General features: G+C 36.0%; 2 protein-coding genes across 8 annotated transcripts in view; one reads left to right on the forward strand and one right to left on the reverse strand.

Annotated features, from left to right (window-relative positions):
• Positions 1 to 12,657, reverse strand: part of glt1d1 (glycosyltransferase 1 domain containing 1) — a 34,516-nt gene extending 21,859 nt beyond the window's left edge. Inside the window, exons 1-8 of one of the 7 annotated variants that reach the window (XM_088617742.1) lie at positions 12,607 to 12,657; positions 11,107 to 11,193; positions 10,273 to 10,424; positions 9,235 to 9,340; positions 8,660 to 8,722; positions 6,698 to 6,749; positions 4,285 to 4,321; positions 2,365 to 2,421 (exon numbers count right to left, since the gene is read on the reverse strand). In XM_088617742.1, coding sequence (XP_088473868.1) covers positions 2,365 to 2,421; positions 4,285 to 4,321; positions 6,698 to 6,749; positions 8,660 to 8,722; positions 9,235 to 9,340; positions 10,273 to 10,424; positions 11,107 to 11,174 — 535 coding nt within the window. In that variant the 5' untranslated portion in view covers positions 11,175 to 11,193; positions 12,607 to 12,657. The other 6 variants (XM_088617743.1, XM_088617744.1, XM_088617741.1 and 3 more) reach the window with 6 other exon arrangements.
• A 181-nt stretch (positions 12,658 to 12,838) lies between these two features.
• slc15a4 (solute carrier family 15 member 4) overlaps positions 12,839 to 17,354 on the forward strand; it is a 38,270-nt gene continuing 33,754 nt past the window's right edge. Inside the window, exons 1-2 of the mRNA XM_088617685.1 lie at positions 12,839 to 13,007; positions 13,640 to 14,249. Coding sequence (XP_088473811.1) covers positions 13,686 to 14,249 — 564 coding nt within the window. The 5' untranslated portion in view covers positions 12,839 to 13,007; positions 13,640 to 13,685. The remainder of the gene's footprint in view (positions 13,008 to 13,639; positions 14,250 to 17,354) is intronic.

Here is a 17,354-nt window from a genome sequence, read left to right on the forward strand (position 1 = left end):
CATCTAGATCAAGCATTTAACAACCAGCTGCTTGTGCTACCAAAACCAGAGACTGGGTGAATCAAACAGCATGCCTCCTGTGTTTTACTTCCTATGAACCAGTCTACTTAGAAGATGTTTACAGTTCAATAGCTTCTGAGGGTAAGTCATATTTCTTGTATTCCACGTATTTTTTTGTTTTGTGAAAAGACATATGTAGACAATTTTAATACGTAAAGAAAATTATTCAGTTTTTTTAGATATTCAGCTTCACATATGCACAGAATTTCTATAAGCACATACATAAATCTACATATATGTACAATGTTCACTGAAAATTTCCCAGACTCTGATAATACCCAATATTAAGTCATATTTCATATAAAATATTTTTGTAAAAAGACTAATACATTTTAATGTGCACAAAATTGTTCTTTTTTTGTGAAAATGTTCAGCTTCACATTCGCATTAAACTTCTCTGAGCATGTAAATAAATCTATATATATACAGTACCATGTTCGCTGAAAAAACCCCTTCACAGGAAAAGCCCCAAGGTAGAGGAAGGACTGAAATAAAGTACAGCTAAGAGGTATCCTTAAAACATACAGTACTGTATGTACTGTAGGATCTACAAAACAAAAATGCTTTACAATGACTATCTTTGTATGCTTGCTCTCATCCATATATCACACTAAACAAATAAAGGAAGAACATGACTGGCAGGAGCTGGAAACTGATGAAACTCCATGGGTGAACTTCATTCAACATTGTGCTCAAGCACAATAAATCTATTGCACAGGACAAAAAAAAATTATAATAATGATTCAAGATGAGTTAAGAACATGGTTCATCAGTGTTCGACAGAAAGCTGTTTCAGACCCTTATTCAAAGCAAGGTACAGCAGAATTACAGTTGTGCATAGAGGTTAATAAGATAGCCAGACTGCTAATGAAAAATCAAATTGGTAGAAGTCACAAGAGAATCAAACAGAATGACATTTACGGCGAACAACTATTTCTATAGCACAAAAAGACAAGCTGCAACAGGAGTGGAAAAACAAAACTCCTTTTAATATGAAAGGTGTTGATTCTCTATTTTCTCTCTGTGGCTTTGTCTGAGAGATATAAATTAGATAGCACCCTATACCAGCAGCCTAATGATGGAGTAAAGACTCGGGTTCCAACGAAGATCATGACTAGAAGAAAAAAAGCCCGAATGGGAAGCCAAATACAAAAGACAGTTTATTAAAGAAAGAAATAGGCAATGTATAATTTTCTGCCAATTTGCACCTTGTAATTTAGACAGGCTCAGGTGTCAGAGGGTACTTGTTTGTTTCCGTTTTCTACGCTGTATGAATAATTTCACACCTTTAGATTAGCACAGACTACAAAAAAAAACGACTTTAATGGATCTCTAGAAAAAACATTTCTTAAATAGCACGTCTTCCCTATTATAAACCCTTTCCCATGTATATTTTATCATGAAATGTCTGGCCACAGGCGGCAATCAGCATTATTCATGCAGGTTAGGGGAAAATGACAAATGGCTGTACTTTGGAGAGTTATTAATCGGAGGTGCACAGCACTTGTGTGGTGTGATATATTGGGGATGAAAATTGCCTCACAGTGTTCAATTTAAAATCAAGGCTGCAGAGGTTTTGAATAATGACATACATTTACTGATGTGGTAGTACTGCATGTTGTGCCTCTTCGCCTTGCAGCTGGGATGAGGATGGGAAGAGAGCTGCTGTGATTTGGTAGATTAATGCACAGACAGATTTCCTTTTCTAAAGGAAAGTGGGCAGGCATTTATCTTGAAAAGAAATTGAAATAAAAAGTAAAAAAGTGACACGCAATGAATAATCCTCTTATGCGCAGACAAGTTACATAGCTTATTCATGAGTAACCCTACAGGTATTTTGACAAGAAGGACCCCTAGATTATTTTGCACTTTTGCTACTTGCGGCACACAATTTTGCGTTTAAACACATTCTGGAAATGGAGTTCTAAGAATCAAGGCAATGATATAACATTCATGAACTGCCATTTCCATACCAGATAAAATGCTGCGCATGTCTTTAGATACAGAAAGCACTGCTTAACCTTTGACATCCTATTTTACGTGGATGAAACACAGTAATTTCCTTTCTAGGGACCTAGGCAGATCAGATGTGGATTTTAGTGATATAGTATGTGTATATACTGTAATTTTTAAGTCGCGTTAACTTTCTTCATATGCTTCTTATATCAGATATTTGATGGCCACACATTTACACTGTAAAAATAAAGACAAGTTTCAACTAATATTATTTGACCATGATGTTGCACAGGTAGCACTAATGAGAATAAAAGAAAGCTGAAGAAAACAGAAAAGTAAAAGATGTACCTGTGCTTCTCAGAAAGCCATCCCAATTAAAGTTTTCAGTAGCTTTGGTTTCGATCCCTATAACAGGAAAAAAAGCCAAGAATGTAATTATATACCCTACTAAAATTTTATTTTATTTATAGTAGTTAATTTTATAGCAATATTCTATTGAAAGCAATGGGGAAAAACAATATCAGCAAATAGGTATTAAAATCTACCAGCGCATGTACACTGTAAAAATCAGTACCCAGAACACTGCTGGAGTAAAATCGACAATACTAAGTGCTAGTAATTTTTACAAGTACTGAAATAAATCAGTGTTATTATATGGTGTTGAGCATTCCTAAATAATACATCCTCATACCATCCTCACATCTATTTAGCATTGTTTTGAAAGGCATTTGAACATGCAGCCTGTCAAAATATATGCAGCTCTATGGCAGTATTGAAAGTCAAGTGATACAGAAAAAAGCAAAATAACAAAACATAAAATAATAACAAATTGCTAAATTTTCCCAAATCACAGACACATGTTGGACTTCATACCGTTCCAATTTCATATATTTAGACTATATAAAAATGAGATCAGACTGGTAAAATCTGACACCTTCTTCTTGCAAAGATGTAAAACTGCAGGTCAGATACACTGCCTTCTGCTGCAAATGGGAATTGTGCATAAAATTATCATTTGGTGACATTTCTAAACCCCACTAAAGGTCACCCTGTTTATCTTCTGCTACACTTGACTTTTAACACAAGCACCCAGCTTTTTTTTTGCCGTCCCCATGCAACACCAAGCCTGCATGATGCTGAAAACAGCAGTTTACCTATGTAGAACAACTGGGTAACTCTTTCTACCATTCATTTGCAGAGCAGATTTGCCTAATATAGCTCTGTATTATCCAAAAGCCACAGACAGGCATACAAATTGAAACTGTCACCTAAAACAGTCCAAGAAAAAATATTTATTTAACAGTGTTAATATTAGCCCCTAATTCTTAACGGACCATGGCCGTGAGTTGGAAAAACGAACATATTTTAAAATATCTTTATTAAGTGTTCTATAAATAACAGTTAAATGATAAGGGTTTTTGGTACTCTTAGATATACTCCCCTCACACCTCCTTAGAAAACGAATAAAGAGGCATCTAGATGATATCCAAACAATAGCTTGTAACAGTGGACTTGAGTCTGTTGTTATCGGCCATGTGGGAGGTTTAACAGACAGACTGCACCCACAGGTGCTGTCTCTTGTTTCTGAAAAAGTTCTATTTCCGTTGGTCCTGGCTCTGTATATCTGTATTCCTGTCCTCATGCATTGTGATGCACACAAAGTCCACCCACCTCTGTTCTGCTTCTGTCTGTTTTCTTGCTGGGAGATTTCCATTCGAATGTTTCAACCAAATTCTAGCACAGGAACTTATACTGTGTGACTGACAGTTGCCAGATATCAATTGTCAAAAGAATCCTACTCACCACTGCTTTGTTATTTAAATAGATCACATCACATGTTTTTTTGCCCCTTGTAGTGACCACTACATCTGAGCAAAATCCAACTGTCTTATAACACAGTCATGCCACAGAATAAACCTTTGGAATTCTGAGCATGATAATAAAAGAGATCCAAGTTTAAACTGGGTGGTCACAAACTTGAGAGGATGACAGCAACATGTAATCTGTAACAAAACAACACTGCATACAGAGGAAGATTTCAAACTACATTCCTGGACAGACTGCTTGACATATTTGAGTTATCTGATGAGGGTGTGACAACAAAAAAGTGACAGCAATCCTCCTTTGACACATGTAAGAATACACTAGCTCATGCAGAAATTGCAAACAACACAAAATGCACCCACATGCAATACAAGTACACACCCAAGCAAATGCAACTACAGCTAGTTGTGAACGGCAAGCATACACTGGTGCTGAAGGGCTTACCTTGGGGCTGGACACAGATTTTAATGCCTTGGGATGGCTTTAAGAATGAAACATCAATTAGGCCTAAAACTGCAAATGATTTATTACCAATTCATATTTTAGTATGTCCATACAAATTACAGTTATCTTCTGAATGGAGTGTTGCAAATTGTGATGTTTCATGACAGACCTTTCTGACACTTTTGTCTAAGAATTCATTAAAGATCACAGTAACAGGGACATTCATTTTTTTCATCCACATTAATCAAACAACTTAAACCAAACCACAACCTAGATAAAATCTGGGCCAATTTGTTTTCTTCATTTCTTTTACATTAAATTATATTTACTTAGCAAGAAATGTAAATGAGTTACAGTTAGTAAATCCAAGAATTGAGTGAAATTGTCGACAATCACAATGTGCTCTTTGGCACAGAAGATCTTTGTCATTTTGTATAACCTGAGACTAGAGATCTGGTGTCTTGGATTTAATAATGTGACTTTAGAAACTATTCTTGGTATGGGGGATTCTAATTACATAAGGGAGGAAATGGGCTTTCCATTTTTGACAATTGTCCATAATATTTTCTCAGCTAGAAGAAATAAAGGCAACAGCAACAACTGGTCAAAAGCAAACACAATTATGACCAAATTAAATTAGGCTTGACCAGAAAATGCTCCCAAATACACAGTTCTCAGAAGCACAGCAGTATGTTTTGGACTCTGCAGTAAAGTAGAAATCACTATGATAATTCTAAATTATTCCAAGATAATGAAAAGGAAATTGCGTGAATCTTATCAAGCTATGTTCAGATCAGCTTCCATAGATTGAAGCATTTACTTTCCATCTCAATAAACACAGTACCTAGGGTATATTCCAGAGAACTGTTTTATTCATGATTATGTGCTGCCAAAACTAAATGACAGAGATAAGGGTGCCAGTTAAAGTCAATTTGCCACCCTGGGGGAGGAATGCAAACTAAAAATACACTGTTATATACTTTATTGCAGGATGACTATAAATTGAGCTGGATATTTTTTTGTTGTGGTCATTTTATGTTAAATCTAAAGCTTTTTTTCTGAGGCATGAGCCGTAACCATACTGATTCACAGCAGACAGCATCTGCCATTTTGTTTTCAATGGAAATGTTTTATCTTTTATGATCAAGCTTTAAACTCTTGTGACCCCTCAGCTTTAAACAACTGTACTGTACATGCTATACAGTATCATCATGCCTCCCGGTAATTCCCTGAATCTCATTTGCCTGATTCAATACTTCAATACCAGTTCTTACAGGACTTTTGAACAAGTGTTTCTTTTTCTTTAATCAAAACACATTTGTTGCACCAAAAACAAAATACTTTCACTTGCTCTCTTCCAAACAAATTGACTGTTTTAAGAAAGACTGTTCTATGCACTGTCTGTTGTACCAAAAAATTCAGATTTGCAGAGCTTTCTTCAGTTTCTTTAATGGAATAATAGTTGCGTGGATCTAAAAAAGGCATAATTTGTAGCACATTTACCTAATGGTGTACTACATTAAACAACCATTTTTAAATTTCAGATACATTTTTTTTACGTTTTCATTGGTAATTGTTTCTAGTTTTTTATCCCCATTTGGAATCACCACTTTGTAATCAACTTGGTTTTTTGTTAAGGTGCTTGTAGCAGCATGGGAGAAATAAGGATGTTTTCTTCTGAAACACACAGCATCTACAGCCCAGTGAGCACCATCTGATTGAGTGATACAGCTCAAAATGAAAACACTGCAATCTCACAGGTGCCCTACTAGTCCCCCAGGTCTCATGTCCTGCTGTTTGGAGATTATCAGTTATAGTCAGCTGATGACATGACCTATTGATAAAAGGACTCCATGTGAGTGCCTTTTTTTAAAGGCTGAGCAAATTAATTTCATTCAAGGTGGACCATTTTTTTATCCAAATATACAATATATATAATATATAATATACAAATACAAATATGGTCAGCAGTAACTAAGATCTAATCAGGAAATGCCTGTGTTATGAAATGTTGGCCCCTTTGTCAGCACAAACTGTACTTGTCTTAAGCTAATTCTGGTTACGTCCTTCAGAGCTGACTCAGAGCAGATAAGAGTGTACTGCTTATGTGCAATCAGAGTGAAAGATGAGCCCTCCAAGATGCTAAAATCTAGAAGATGTATGTAGAGTACGTGTTTATAAAATTGTTGTAAGTGGAGAAATTGGGGTAAAGTACCTTATTCAAAGACACCACAGGTGTGTCTCATATCCACGTCACTAACTAATGTACCATATTGCCTCCTTCCCACTCAAATGTAAATCACCCCAGATGGTATAGTTCAGAAAACTTTTTTCCCTTCCTACTCCTGTACTCCAATATTTAAAATGCTCTGAATGTGATCCAAGAATTGTAATCTGAAAAAAACAATCATACCCAGTACGTTTCTGCCTCTTCTTTCAGTTTTTCTGTGAACGCAACAGCAAACCTGTTAAAAAAAAGGCCAGAAGTATAATGTTGAACCTGATGATTCTTTCCTAAAAATCAGCAATAAGCATGGACTGATTACAAGATTCTTGGAATTACAATTTATGAATTGGTTAAAGATAGAAACATTTCCTAGATTTGCCTCTGGCACAGTGATTTTGGAAACGTAACAATGCATAGTTGATGATTTAAGTTAAAGACGCTATACTTCTATTTATTCAGCAAAGGGCAAGTGGTCATGTTTTTAGGTGAATGAATTTCATGAGGTGCGCTGACAGAGGTATTTGAAGTCAAAATCCCACATTTTGTTACCCACAGGCAATTAACCAGTTAGACATCTAGATGGGTGTCTTGATGTCTACAAAATCAAGACACTACAAGAGAAAGACTTTTCTGACTTTTTTATTGAAAGCAATGTGTCAAATGCACAAAGAACATTAATAATACTTCAAATATATACGTTACCAGATGCTTTGCAATATTCATCTTAGGAGCCAAGTTTACAATAGCAGCCACGTTTGCAGAGACGACATGAACATTTTATTTCCCATTACCACCACAGACACTAGTTGATTGTATGATCACTGAATACTTATTTAATTTTAGTCAAAACAAAATACTGTATTGTGTTTGCTGTAAAGCACTGATAGCTCACAATAATTCACAGTCAGAATTTTGCAAGAAATAAAATTGCTAAGAATTCAGTGTGATTTATTTTTTGTTGAAATGTTAGCAAACACTATATAAATTGTATATAGTTCAGATGCAATTTAAATTGGTACATAGTCTTTGCCTCTGTTTTTTATATCTTTTTAAGGTATTCAAAGGAAGTATTTTAATTATAAAATAAACTACCATTATAAGCATAAATGAATCCTGAAAAATGCAATCTGGTACAAAATGGCTTCATGAGCTAGAGTACATTAAAAATTTCAGAAAATGTATTTGTAGGAAAATTCTTATTGATGGTGTTTAACCTCTTCTTTCTGCATAGAAAGGTGTTTATTATGCATTGTTCTTTGAGGAAAGAAAATTTAAAAAATGGCTGAGTATTTAAGAGTCCTTAGATTGTTCCTGTCTATTTTTTCTGCATGCCAAAAGGCAGCTTTCAGATGTAGTAAAACGACCTTATAAACTCCCCCTGAAGGGCAAATGATAGAGCATGCAAGCAGCAAATTTAACAACTTTAAATTATGACCATTTTGTTTCTTACAACAAAAGCTGGGGAGAAATGAATAGTACTTTAGATTTTTTTCGATTTTATTCTTTAAATGTATACTTATATGCAGAAGAATTTAAATTGTATCGATACAGGTAAAACAAGAAACCAAAAAGTTTTCCAGCTGGGGTACTGTTCTGCTGTTCAAGCGTTAAGCTTTATTTGTGAACATTCTCCCGATTCCTACATTCAAACCCAAGTTCTTAAAGGACGTCATTGACACAACAACATAAAAATAGTTACAAACAAGAGGAGATAATTCGGCCCATCTATATTGCCTTTGTTAGATAATGTATTTCGACATGGCTGGGATGCTTGTTCTGTATACCTATAACCCTCTGTGTAAAGAAATGGGTGTACAATAATGGGTATAATTCACTTTTTTTGTGCTCAGGTTGGTGTTTTGATGGTTGATTCTGAAGACGTCCCTTAAGTTGACATGATCATTGCCTCTGAGCCCAAGAATGTAACCGACTGCTCTTCTACGAACTGATTTGAGAACAGCAAAATTTGTTGTATCTTGGTGACCAAAACTGTACACATTATTTTAAACAAACTCTTAAGACTGCCTTACACAGTTTTCGTATAACATCCTTTCATGTAAATTCTATCATTTTTAACTATATATCCTAACATGTCACAGTGCTTTTCTTACACACAAGGAATTCCAACCTTCAGTCTTATTTCCCTACCAATGTCTTCTACTACCACTTGACCTCCTGGACATCATTCTTGTGAAAGATCCTGATCCATTTCTTCCATTAAAATATTCAGTGAATGCAGACACAGATTTGAAGAAGCAATCAATTCATGTTAATTGATTGGTTGGGCGAATCACATGCCTTTCAATGATGGTAAAAGCAGAAACTGTATTACTTGTTTCAACAAAGCAATCCTTAATACAAGAGCACTGTCAGATCTTTATTTTCCTAAGAACTAAGAAGGGACTAAGAATTTGGAAGACTATGAAATTGAATTTCTTGATCTATATTTTTGCATTATAAAGATTAATTCAGAGAATTGAATTAAAGAAAATAACCTTAGTTATTAGTGGTTTTAACCTGCTTTAATATCTCTCTCTTATTATAAAGATAAATATTTAAGTATAATCCAGTTTCTCAGTGTAGTGTGGCATTAGCATAAAATCCTATTTACACAGTTAAAGGACAAGTGCGAAGACATCCTCTTAATGAAAATTATACCATCAAAGGATAAAACAACAGTCATACTGTACACATTGCAGGATCAAACAAATATTTGGATTTACCTTGCTTTCTTCAGCACCTTCCCCATGACTGCTCGTTTTGTTTCGTCTTTTACATCTTCGTTAATGTCTGTTCCTCCAAACACAACACCAAATGGAGCTTGGCAGTCTAGTGCAACATTAAAGCCAAATTAAATCCAACACTATAAATGTCCTCCTTCTCTCATGTTGGAAACCAGTACTAGGTCACTCTGTAGTTCTGCAACTGTACATATTTTTATATGTCTTACAATAAAAAATCAAAATAGATTATTACCCACAGGTCAGTCTGAGTCAAAATGCATCAGTTATTGCAAACTTCAATTACAAAGAACATATCAATTAAATTACGACAGAAAAAACAATTAGCTGCATCCTGTATTGTTTGTAATGTGCCTTTTGCAGATATGTGTACCTTATCTTCCTGGAATTTAGCAGCAAAAGCGGGATTACTTTATTCTGTGACCTATGAAACTATCAAGACGCATTAAAATTCATAGTATGTCATATATAGATGTAATCATGAAATGATTATCAGACAACTATTGGAATGGTTACATTGGTTATAATTTGATAAGTTGGAACACAACTTAAAAGTATAAGTTAGACAAAATGGAAACAAAAAACATTAAGAAATTTTCAAGAGCAAAACTAAAATTATTTCAGAAGGTTTGCATATTCCTTAGTTAGCAACATCACAGTGGGTATTATGTTCTTAGACTCTATTATTTTTGTTTACATCAAATGCAAAATAAACTTTTATTTTCACTCCAGCAACAGGGCAGGTCAGGCAAAATGGAAGGCTGTGGGGAATGAGCTGCTATCCTCAGACCCTGATCGGTCACGTAACTCTTAAAAACACTGGGAAAAGCAGCTCTTGGGAGAAGGAGTCTCAGAGTCTCACAGAATATGACATAATTAACATTTTACATAATACAGAATTTATAGACAGCCAGCTCTGGTTTGCAATGAATCAGATTGCTGACACTAAACAACATCTCATCTGAAGAACTGGAGAAGAAAAAAAAAACAAAGAAAAAGAAGATGAAATGATGGTTTCACCTAGTAGGAACCTGCCTCCTTTATAAAGATGAATGGCGAGTGCAGCCTGGAAGAATGGCTCTTCTGCTATTAAATGTGCCACCTTTTCTGAAGACTTGAGATCTGCTGTATCTTGAAGAACACAGGTGTGACCTACTGATTCGATGTGCTCTCTGAAAGAGAAACAGAAAGTTAAATAAAGTATAGTGATTTACCAAACCATTGTGTATTAATCTTCTTATATCTGGTTCGGAGACATACAGTATTTAATTTGTTACATATATAACACATACCAACGATTTTAGAACTTAAAGTGAAAATACGCGTGTTTTAAATATAAATAATGTATTCTGCATTAGAAAATGTGAATAAAGAGGAAGGTGCCGATACATTCACTGAAAAAGGTATCTAACTCCCAAGATTGTTACTCAAGAAAAATACTTGCACCAGTTTGACATTGTTTGGGTAGAAGAGCATTGTATGAACAAATTCAGGACATGCATATAAACGTGTTATAAAACGTAAATAGGACGTTTGCCTACTTTTAAATTAAAATAAATATCCTTGCGGAGAGGGTGCCCGCTTCGCAACTTTTTGCGGTCTCGATAAGCTATTTTTCCCACAATACTTGTTTTCACTATTTTATCTTCCCTCCGGTCAAAACACGAACATGAAACAATTTTCTCCCCTCTGCATCACGAACAGCTGTACCGGCATACCAGCTCGATGGATATCCCGGCAGGCATTAATTCGAGATTAAAGGGTACCGCGCAACGATTTTAATGCTCGCAGGTGGAGAAACCTTGCTCAGACCTGCTGCTGTGTGATTTCCACATGCCTTTCTCCCTTTCTTACCTTATTCTTTCAGCGGTTGTACAGTTCCCCGTATTGTTACTCAAGCAGGCCAGAAAGAGCAACTTCATAGTGGTATTAAATTGTATGCTAAAAAAAAAACCTTTACAGTCAGTCACTCCGTTCTTTTTATTTTTTAAAACAAGTTAGGTAAACACGTACATTTATTACATAAACATCATTTAAAGCTATTTAAATTGCCTCGCACTCACAACCTTACTGAAGTCCGCCTAGATAAATCTTCCCACTAGCAACACCTACACAACGTCATTTCATACCCTACCGATAAGGTTATACTGTATTTAGTCCCACGTCTGCTCAGGTGTTTTCCGTATTATCCTGTATCAACATGTTTGATTTTACGAAAGTCTGTTTCCTGCTCCACACAACTAATATGGTAACATGTTCAGACAGGCACGGCCACTTTAATTATCGTTTAATTTGCATAGAATTACTTAATTAAGAACAGTTGTACAGTAGTAGAGATGCACGGTGAAACATCATTAAACTTTATTGTTCAGTGCTACATGCGTAACTGTGTGAATGTGGTCAAATAAATGATAAATATGGGTAGCTTAACCTCCACTATAAAGATAATACAAAATAATGAAGAAAATAATCCAAGAACTCCTCTACCACGCTAGAATGTCTCAATTTTACATTTGGGTAAACACCCAATTGAAAAATCTGTTATTTCGATGTGTAATTATTCTTATAGCGAGCTAATGCCAAGTTTGTGGAGACACTAGTGTTAACTACAAACCTTTTCTCTCCAAACCTGACATTTCTTGATGACAATACTGTTGCTTGATTACTCTGAAAAGTAGTTTTTTAATGACACTTCAAAAAAAAACAGGAGTGCTAACAGAACACCAACAGTGTGCTTTAAGGTGATTGTTCAACAAAAACACCAAAAACTGTGAGAAAGCTTGCAGTTTTTAACTATATTTGTCTTCCCGAATAAAAATGCATTGTCAATTACTCAAGAATGCATTCTGGAACGATGAAACACAAAACACAGTGATGTAGACTTCAACCTAAGCTTATTGAAGTTTAATATGATGTGCGATTCATCGATACAGGCGCGATAGAAACTTAACATCAAACGAACAGCATAAGATTGTACGAGCGAAGTTTAATTCTAGGACTAAGGTCGTTGTCTTTCATGTCTACATTGGTGCTGCATGTTTCTGAATTGTATCAGTATTAGAAAACTATACTGAAAAATGTTAATCAGTCACAGTTCTATTCTACCAGAGTTTTTGTAAAATGGACATTTCTGCAAGCACGCTTTCTGAAAACGTCCATGTTTCTATAGAAATGTCTCAATGATATTTTCATAAGGTACTCTCGCTGCAACCTAGCTAACTAATGCTAAGTACAGTAGGCCTGCAAATCAGTTGAATGTTTTAAATTTCAATTTGAATGGTACAATCGCCTATAATCTTAAAATGCTTCATTAGTAAACCAATATAGTTAGGTTTGTAATGTTAAAGCAATTACTATGAAAATATATCACTGCCACCTGCGTTCAACGTTACAATTGAACTGCGCGTGTCTGATTGCTCGTCCCGTATAGAAAATGTGTGTTTACAAGCAATCCAGGAAGTTAGAAATCAAACAGAAGTGATTGACATTGATTTTGTCCAATAGTTGGGCCAGATTATTTCACTCGAGCCAATGAGACTCCAGTGAACCGAAAAGGGGCAGTATCAAATGTCACGCGGTGGTACTGTGATTCTGAGTTCATTTTTGGACCAGTTTGTGGAAGTAGAGAAAGTCTGTTTCTGTTCCTTGTGTGTGTGTGGGGGGGTTCTCGAAATTAAAACTTATTTCGACAAATCTTTTTTAAAATAAAAAAAATGAGTAAGATACATGGAGGCAGTTCCGAAGACCGAACAAAGGTAATATACAGCTCTAATATATAAAGCTATTCACCGGTTAAAAAGGGCATAGCTATACATTTTATTAATGGTTAAAAAGTAATTAGCTGTCGTTAAATGTAAGTTTCCGTAACTTTCAGTTGTGTTGCCAGTGTAGTCGGAATCAGTTTTTTTTATTAACTACCTTTGGAGTAACTTCGTGTAGCATGTTTTATGGTTATTTTTGTTTGGGTATTTTAGTTACAAGGGAGTATTTAAAAAACAGGTTCTTCAGTCAGCCCTGCATCTAATACTGTAATTTATTAATGTCAGTAGCACTCATGTGGATTATGTAGTGAACACTGAATTACAGAATTGTATGTTAAACATCAAGCACATTTCTTGTTAACGCAAATTCCATTCCCTTTGCGTTCTTGTTATTATTCCACGTATGTAACTTCACTAAGGACTAAGTACACATAAAAAAAATAACAACAAGACAGCCTTCTCATTTCTTTTTTAGTGGTCTTGAAGCCGATTTAATTAATGAGTGAGAACAGGGTTTCATCATCTTAGGGTGTTCTGATCTTTGTCCATCTCTAAGATCCCTTGTGTCCGTGTATGAGATGTGAGATGCAGTGATTTCTGTTCCTTTTCCTTCCCGTTTGTGGCAGGTTTAAGTTCCCTTCCTAGAAACCCGGGTCGGACATTGGAATAGTCATGGGGAGCCGGCATGTCAACGAGAGTACCCCTCTGCTGGAACCCCCAGGGAACGGGACCAGGAGCCCGGTTTCAGTTTTTCAAGGCCGAAGGCTGGCCTGCGCCGCCATCCTGGTGGCAGAATCCCTGGAAAGAGTGGCTTTCTACGGCATCACCTCGAACCTGGTCCTCTTCCTCAATGGGGACCCTTTCCTGTGGGAGGGCACGCAGGCGAGCCAGGCTCTTCTTCTCTTCATGGGCGTTACCTACCTGGTGTCGCCCTTCGGTGGCTGGGTGGCAGATGCCTGCCTGGGCAAGTTCTTCACCATCGTCGCCAGCGTGATCCTGTACCTCGGCGGGATGCTCCTGTTCCCCTTCATTACCGTGCCGAAGTCCATGAACGCGCTTTGCGGGGACATCAAGGCGTTCCCGCTGCAACCCCCCGAGTGCCTTAACGGTACCGGCAACGTTACGTGCCCCTACCGTCAGCCATACTGCGGGCCTGTGATCTTCAGTGGGCTCATCCTGATCGCCATAGGTGTGGGATCCATGAAGGCCAACATCACCCCGTTTGGAGCTGATCAGGTGTGATTTACAGCACAAATTTGACAAGAGTGTGCTCTTGGCATTCTGAGGCTCTTACTAGCCCCATTTAATCTTACAGCCATTTGAAATAATAATCCCGCTATTAGGCTTGCTGGGGCTTCTTTTATCGAACGTTTTTCCCCCAAAAAATTTCAAAAACAAAGCAACCATTGAATAATCGATCTAAAACTTCACTTTCCATCGATAGAAGGAATGCAAATTTGTTTATACACCTAGAATTAGTGCTGGATCCTGTTGTATGACAAACGGGTTTCCTGTGAACTAAGAAAAGGCAGGCAAATGTTTTAAGTTTATTTAAAACTAATAATGGTTTCGAACAAGAGGTGGTTTCAGAGCAGTTGGCAGAATTATTTGGCTCAGGCCATTTATGAAACTTTATGAGGTAGCCCACTGTTTATTGAATTGGCAATCCAACAATGTATATGTCATGTGTCCGCTAAGGAATGAGCCGCGAAAAATTAGTTCTTAACTTACCTTTAACCTCTTGCTGTGGTTCCAAATGTGTTCATTTCATTACCTATAATGAAAATAGAAACAGTAGTGGGGTCTAAATTTTCACTTTTTTAAAGTCATTTTTAGATTAAATTACTTTTAATAACCTTTCCTTATGCTAATGGTATAAATAAATAGGGTTAATTTGGAAGAACTTTTTAATATTCATTCTCCAATTAAATCTAATTTTAGTCTTTCCAAAAATTGTCTGTAAAAAGAATTACTTGGTTTAACAAGATAATTAGTTTCTTTTTTTTTCATATCATATGATTTTTTTAGAAGTATTTAGAACTTTTTATTAATTTCCATGTATTTGAGATATATGTTTTATCTATCACTTGAATTGGTTTTTCTTTAAGTTTAAAACATGAAGTGTTATTAAATTAGTGTGGACATAAGCAGTTAGTAATAGTGTAATTACATTTGCTAATTTCAAAACCCTATCATGCCTTAAGTACATTAGTGTGACTGATAAATGAAAATGATTCATTTTAAGGTTTATGCAGTGGAATCTACATGACCAGAGTTTTTTCAATATAAAGTTGTACAAGTACACAATGTTTTATCACTTAAGTAAATGTTTTATTTTAAAAGGATAATTGTTTGGCAGAAAAAGGCACATTGATTTATTTTATATCTTGGTTCCAAAGTGCATCTGACTGCTGCAATGTATTGAACTTTTTGTGTGTTATCTCTGATTATTCTTGAATTCCCAGTTAAAAAGAAATAATTATCTTCTGTAAGAGTAAATACAATAACAGTTTCAATTCAACTACCTGTATATAGGGATCACATAAGCCTTTTAATTTCTCTGGTGACCCCTGGGTTTCTCCATATGTTTCATTGGCATTGAATGATCATTCATTAGTTTTACCAATTTCATGTCAGCAGACCTATCTTCTAAAGTAAGTCAAGTAAGCCTAAGTGAGATAGATGTACCAGCTCATCCCAGATATGTACAGTGGGGTTTATGTCTGGCAATCAGGGCATCCACAGCATAACTTGCTACTTACGTCCCAAGAAAGTCATTTTTAAACGAGCAGTATGTGGATGTGCTTTGTCTGTCTAGAATGTGGAGACTGTAGAATAAGCCTTTAAGAAGGGCAGCAGATGATGTCCTAGGGTCCATATGTAGTCAAGTTGCCATCGGTCACAATGGCCAAATGCTTCTGCCCCAGACATCCCCACTTTGTAGTGTACACATCACCTCATTCTGTTGTGTCAGTGACTATCGGTGAATTCAGTCTCTGTGTGACTGTTCGCCCCCCTCCTCACAGACTGCTTATTGCACTGGTGATTGTGACATGGGCTTTCTGAAACAGTGGGACTGGCAGTGCAGAAATGAAGGTGGAACATCATCATGTGTCAACCTTGGTGTGGTGTCAGGACTCCTGGTGTCCAGATCATGGCTTATGATTGAAAGACTATGTTCGGCTGTAAAGTGTTTCTGGGTTCAAAATTGCAGGCTGGAAATGCCCCATATGGCAAGCAACAAGATTTCTATTTTTTGTCCAGATTTTCACCAGACTTCACATTCAGCAGGTTAAATCATCACCTGTGCTCAGTCAACTGTCTCATTAACAGTGTGATTCAGTGCTTATCCAACAAAGTCACTTAAGTGTATCAAGTCAGTCAATTGAAGAATGATCAGTTAATCAGTATACAAAATCTGTGCACTTTATTTATCTAAAAACGTGTATAAATGGAGCAGTGCTTTGCTGATGCTCTGTGTACAAATGTTGTTTGCTTAAGCATAATTGTAAGGGCTTTAAATTAACCTTGTTTTATTAAGGTAAGTGTCAGAATTGTCATGTCCCTTGAGGAAGTGCTTATTAAGTAAGTTATTTTGGTCACTGTTTTTTCTTTTTTCTTTTTTTTTATGGCAGTAATCCAAGAAGCATCTGAAAGGATTATATACTGAAGGCTCAATTTTAGCAGAATAAGATTGTCTTGAAGTAGTGTGCTCTACGTCTCCCACTCCACATTCTATTTTTAGATGTGTGTTTTCTTTATATCAGTTAGTCGTATGGTTCTTTCCCTTGCTGACTTTAAGAAATATTAAAAACAGTGTTGAATTCAGATTTTTATCATTTTCTACAGAGGGAGGTTAAATCCGGTTTCTGTTGAACTATTGATCATTGTGTAAGGCTATACTTTTGACAGTATTTTTTCTCATACTGACAAAGGGTCACCTATTCATTTTGTTGATTTATTTATTTTGCCTCCAACCATTTAGAGGTCCACATTGTCACTTTCTAGCATCATGAAAACAAAAGCCTGTATTATTTTTATAATCTGCCTACTTATTTTTCAAAGAAAGCATCTTCTAGAAGAGAAGAACCCTTTGGGGATTATGATGTGAATTACAAAAATCCATGTTTCACAAAAAAATGAAATCCACAAGTGGGATATTGAATACAAAACAAAAAAATAAACATAAACTATACCAAGCTGCACTTCAGAATATATTAGCTCATTGTGTGATAATCAAATGCTGCAAAACATCCACAATAAATCGTCTGTGTAGAAAAATGTTAAGCTAGAAACAAAAGTGACCTGAATTTTGAGATGATCAGTGTGCCATTATGTCAT

Source organism: Lepisosteus platostomus, chromosome 24, assembly GCF_059453375.1.
Source record: "Lepisosteus platostomus isolate fLepPlt1 chromosome 24, fLepPlt1.hap1, whole genome shotgun sequence".
In the NCBI taxonomy this organism is placed as follows: domain Eukaryota; kingdom Metazoa; phylum Chordata; class Actinopteri; order Semionotiformes; family Lepisosteidae; genus Lepisosteus; species Lepisosteus platostomus.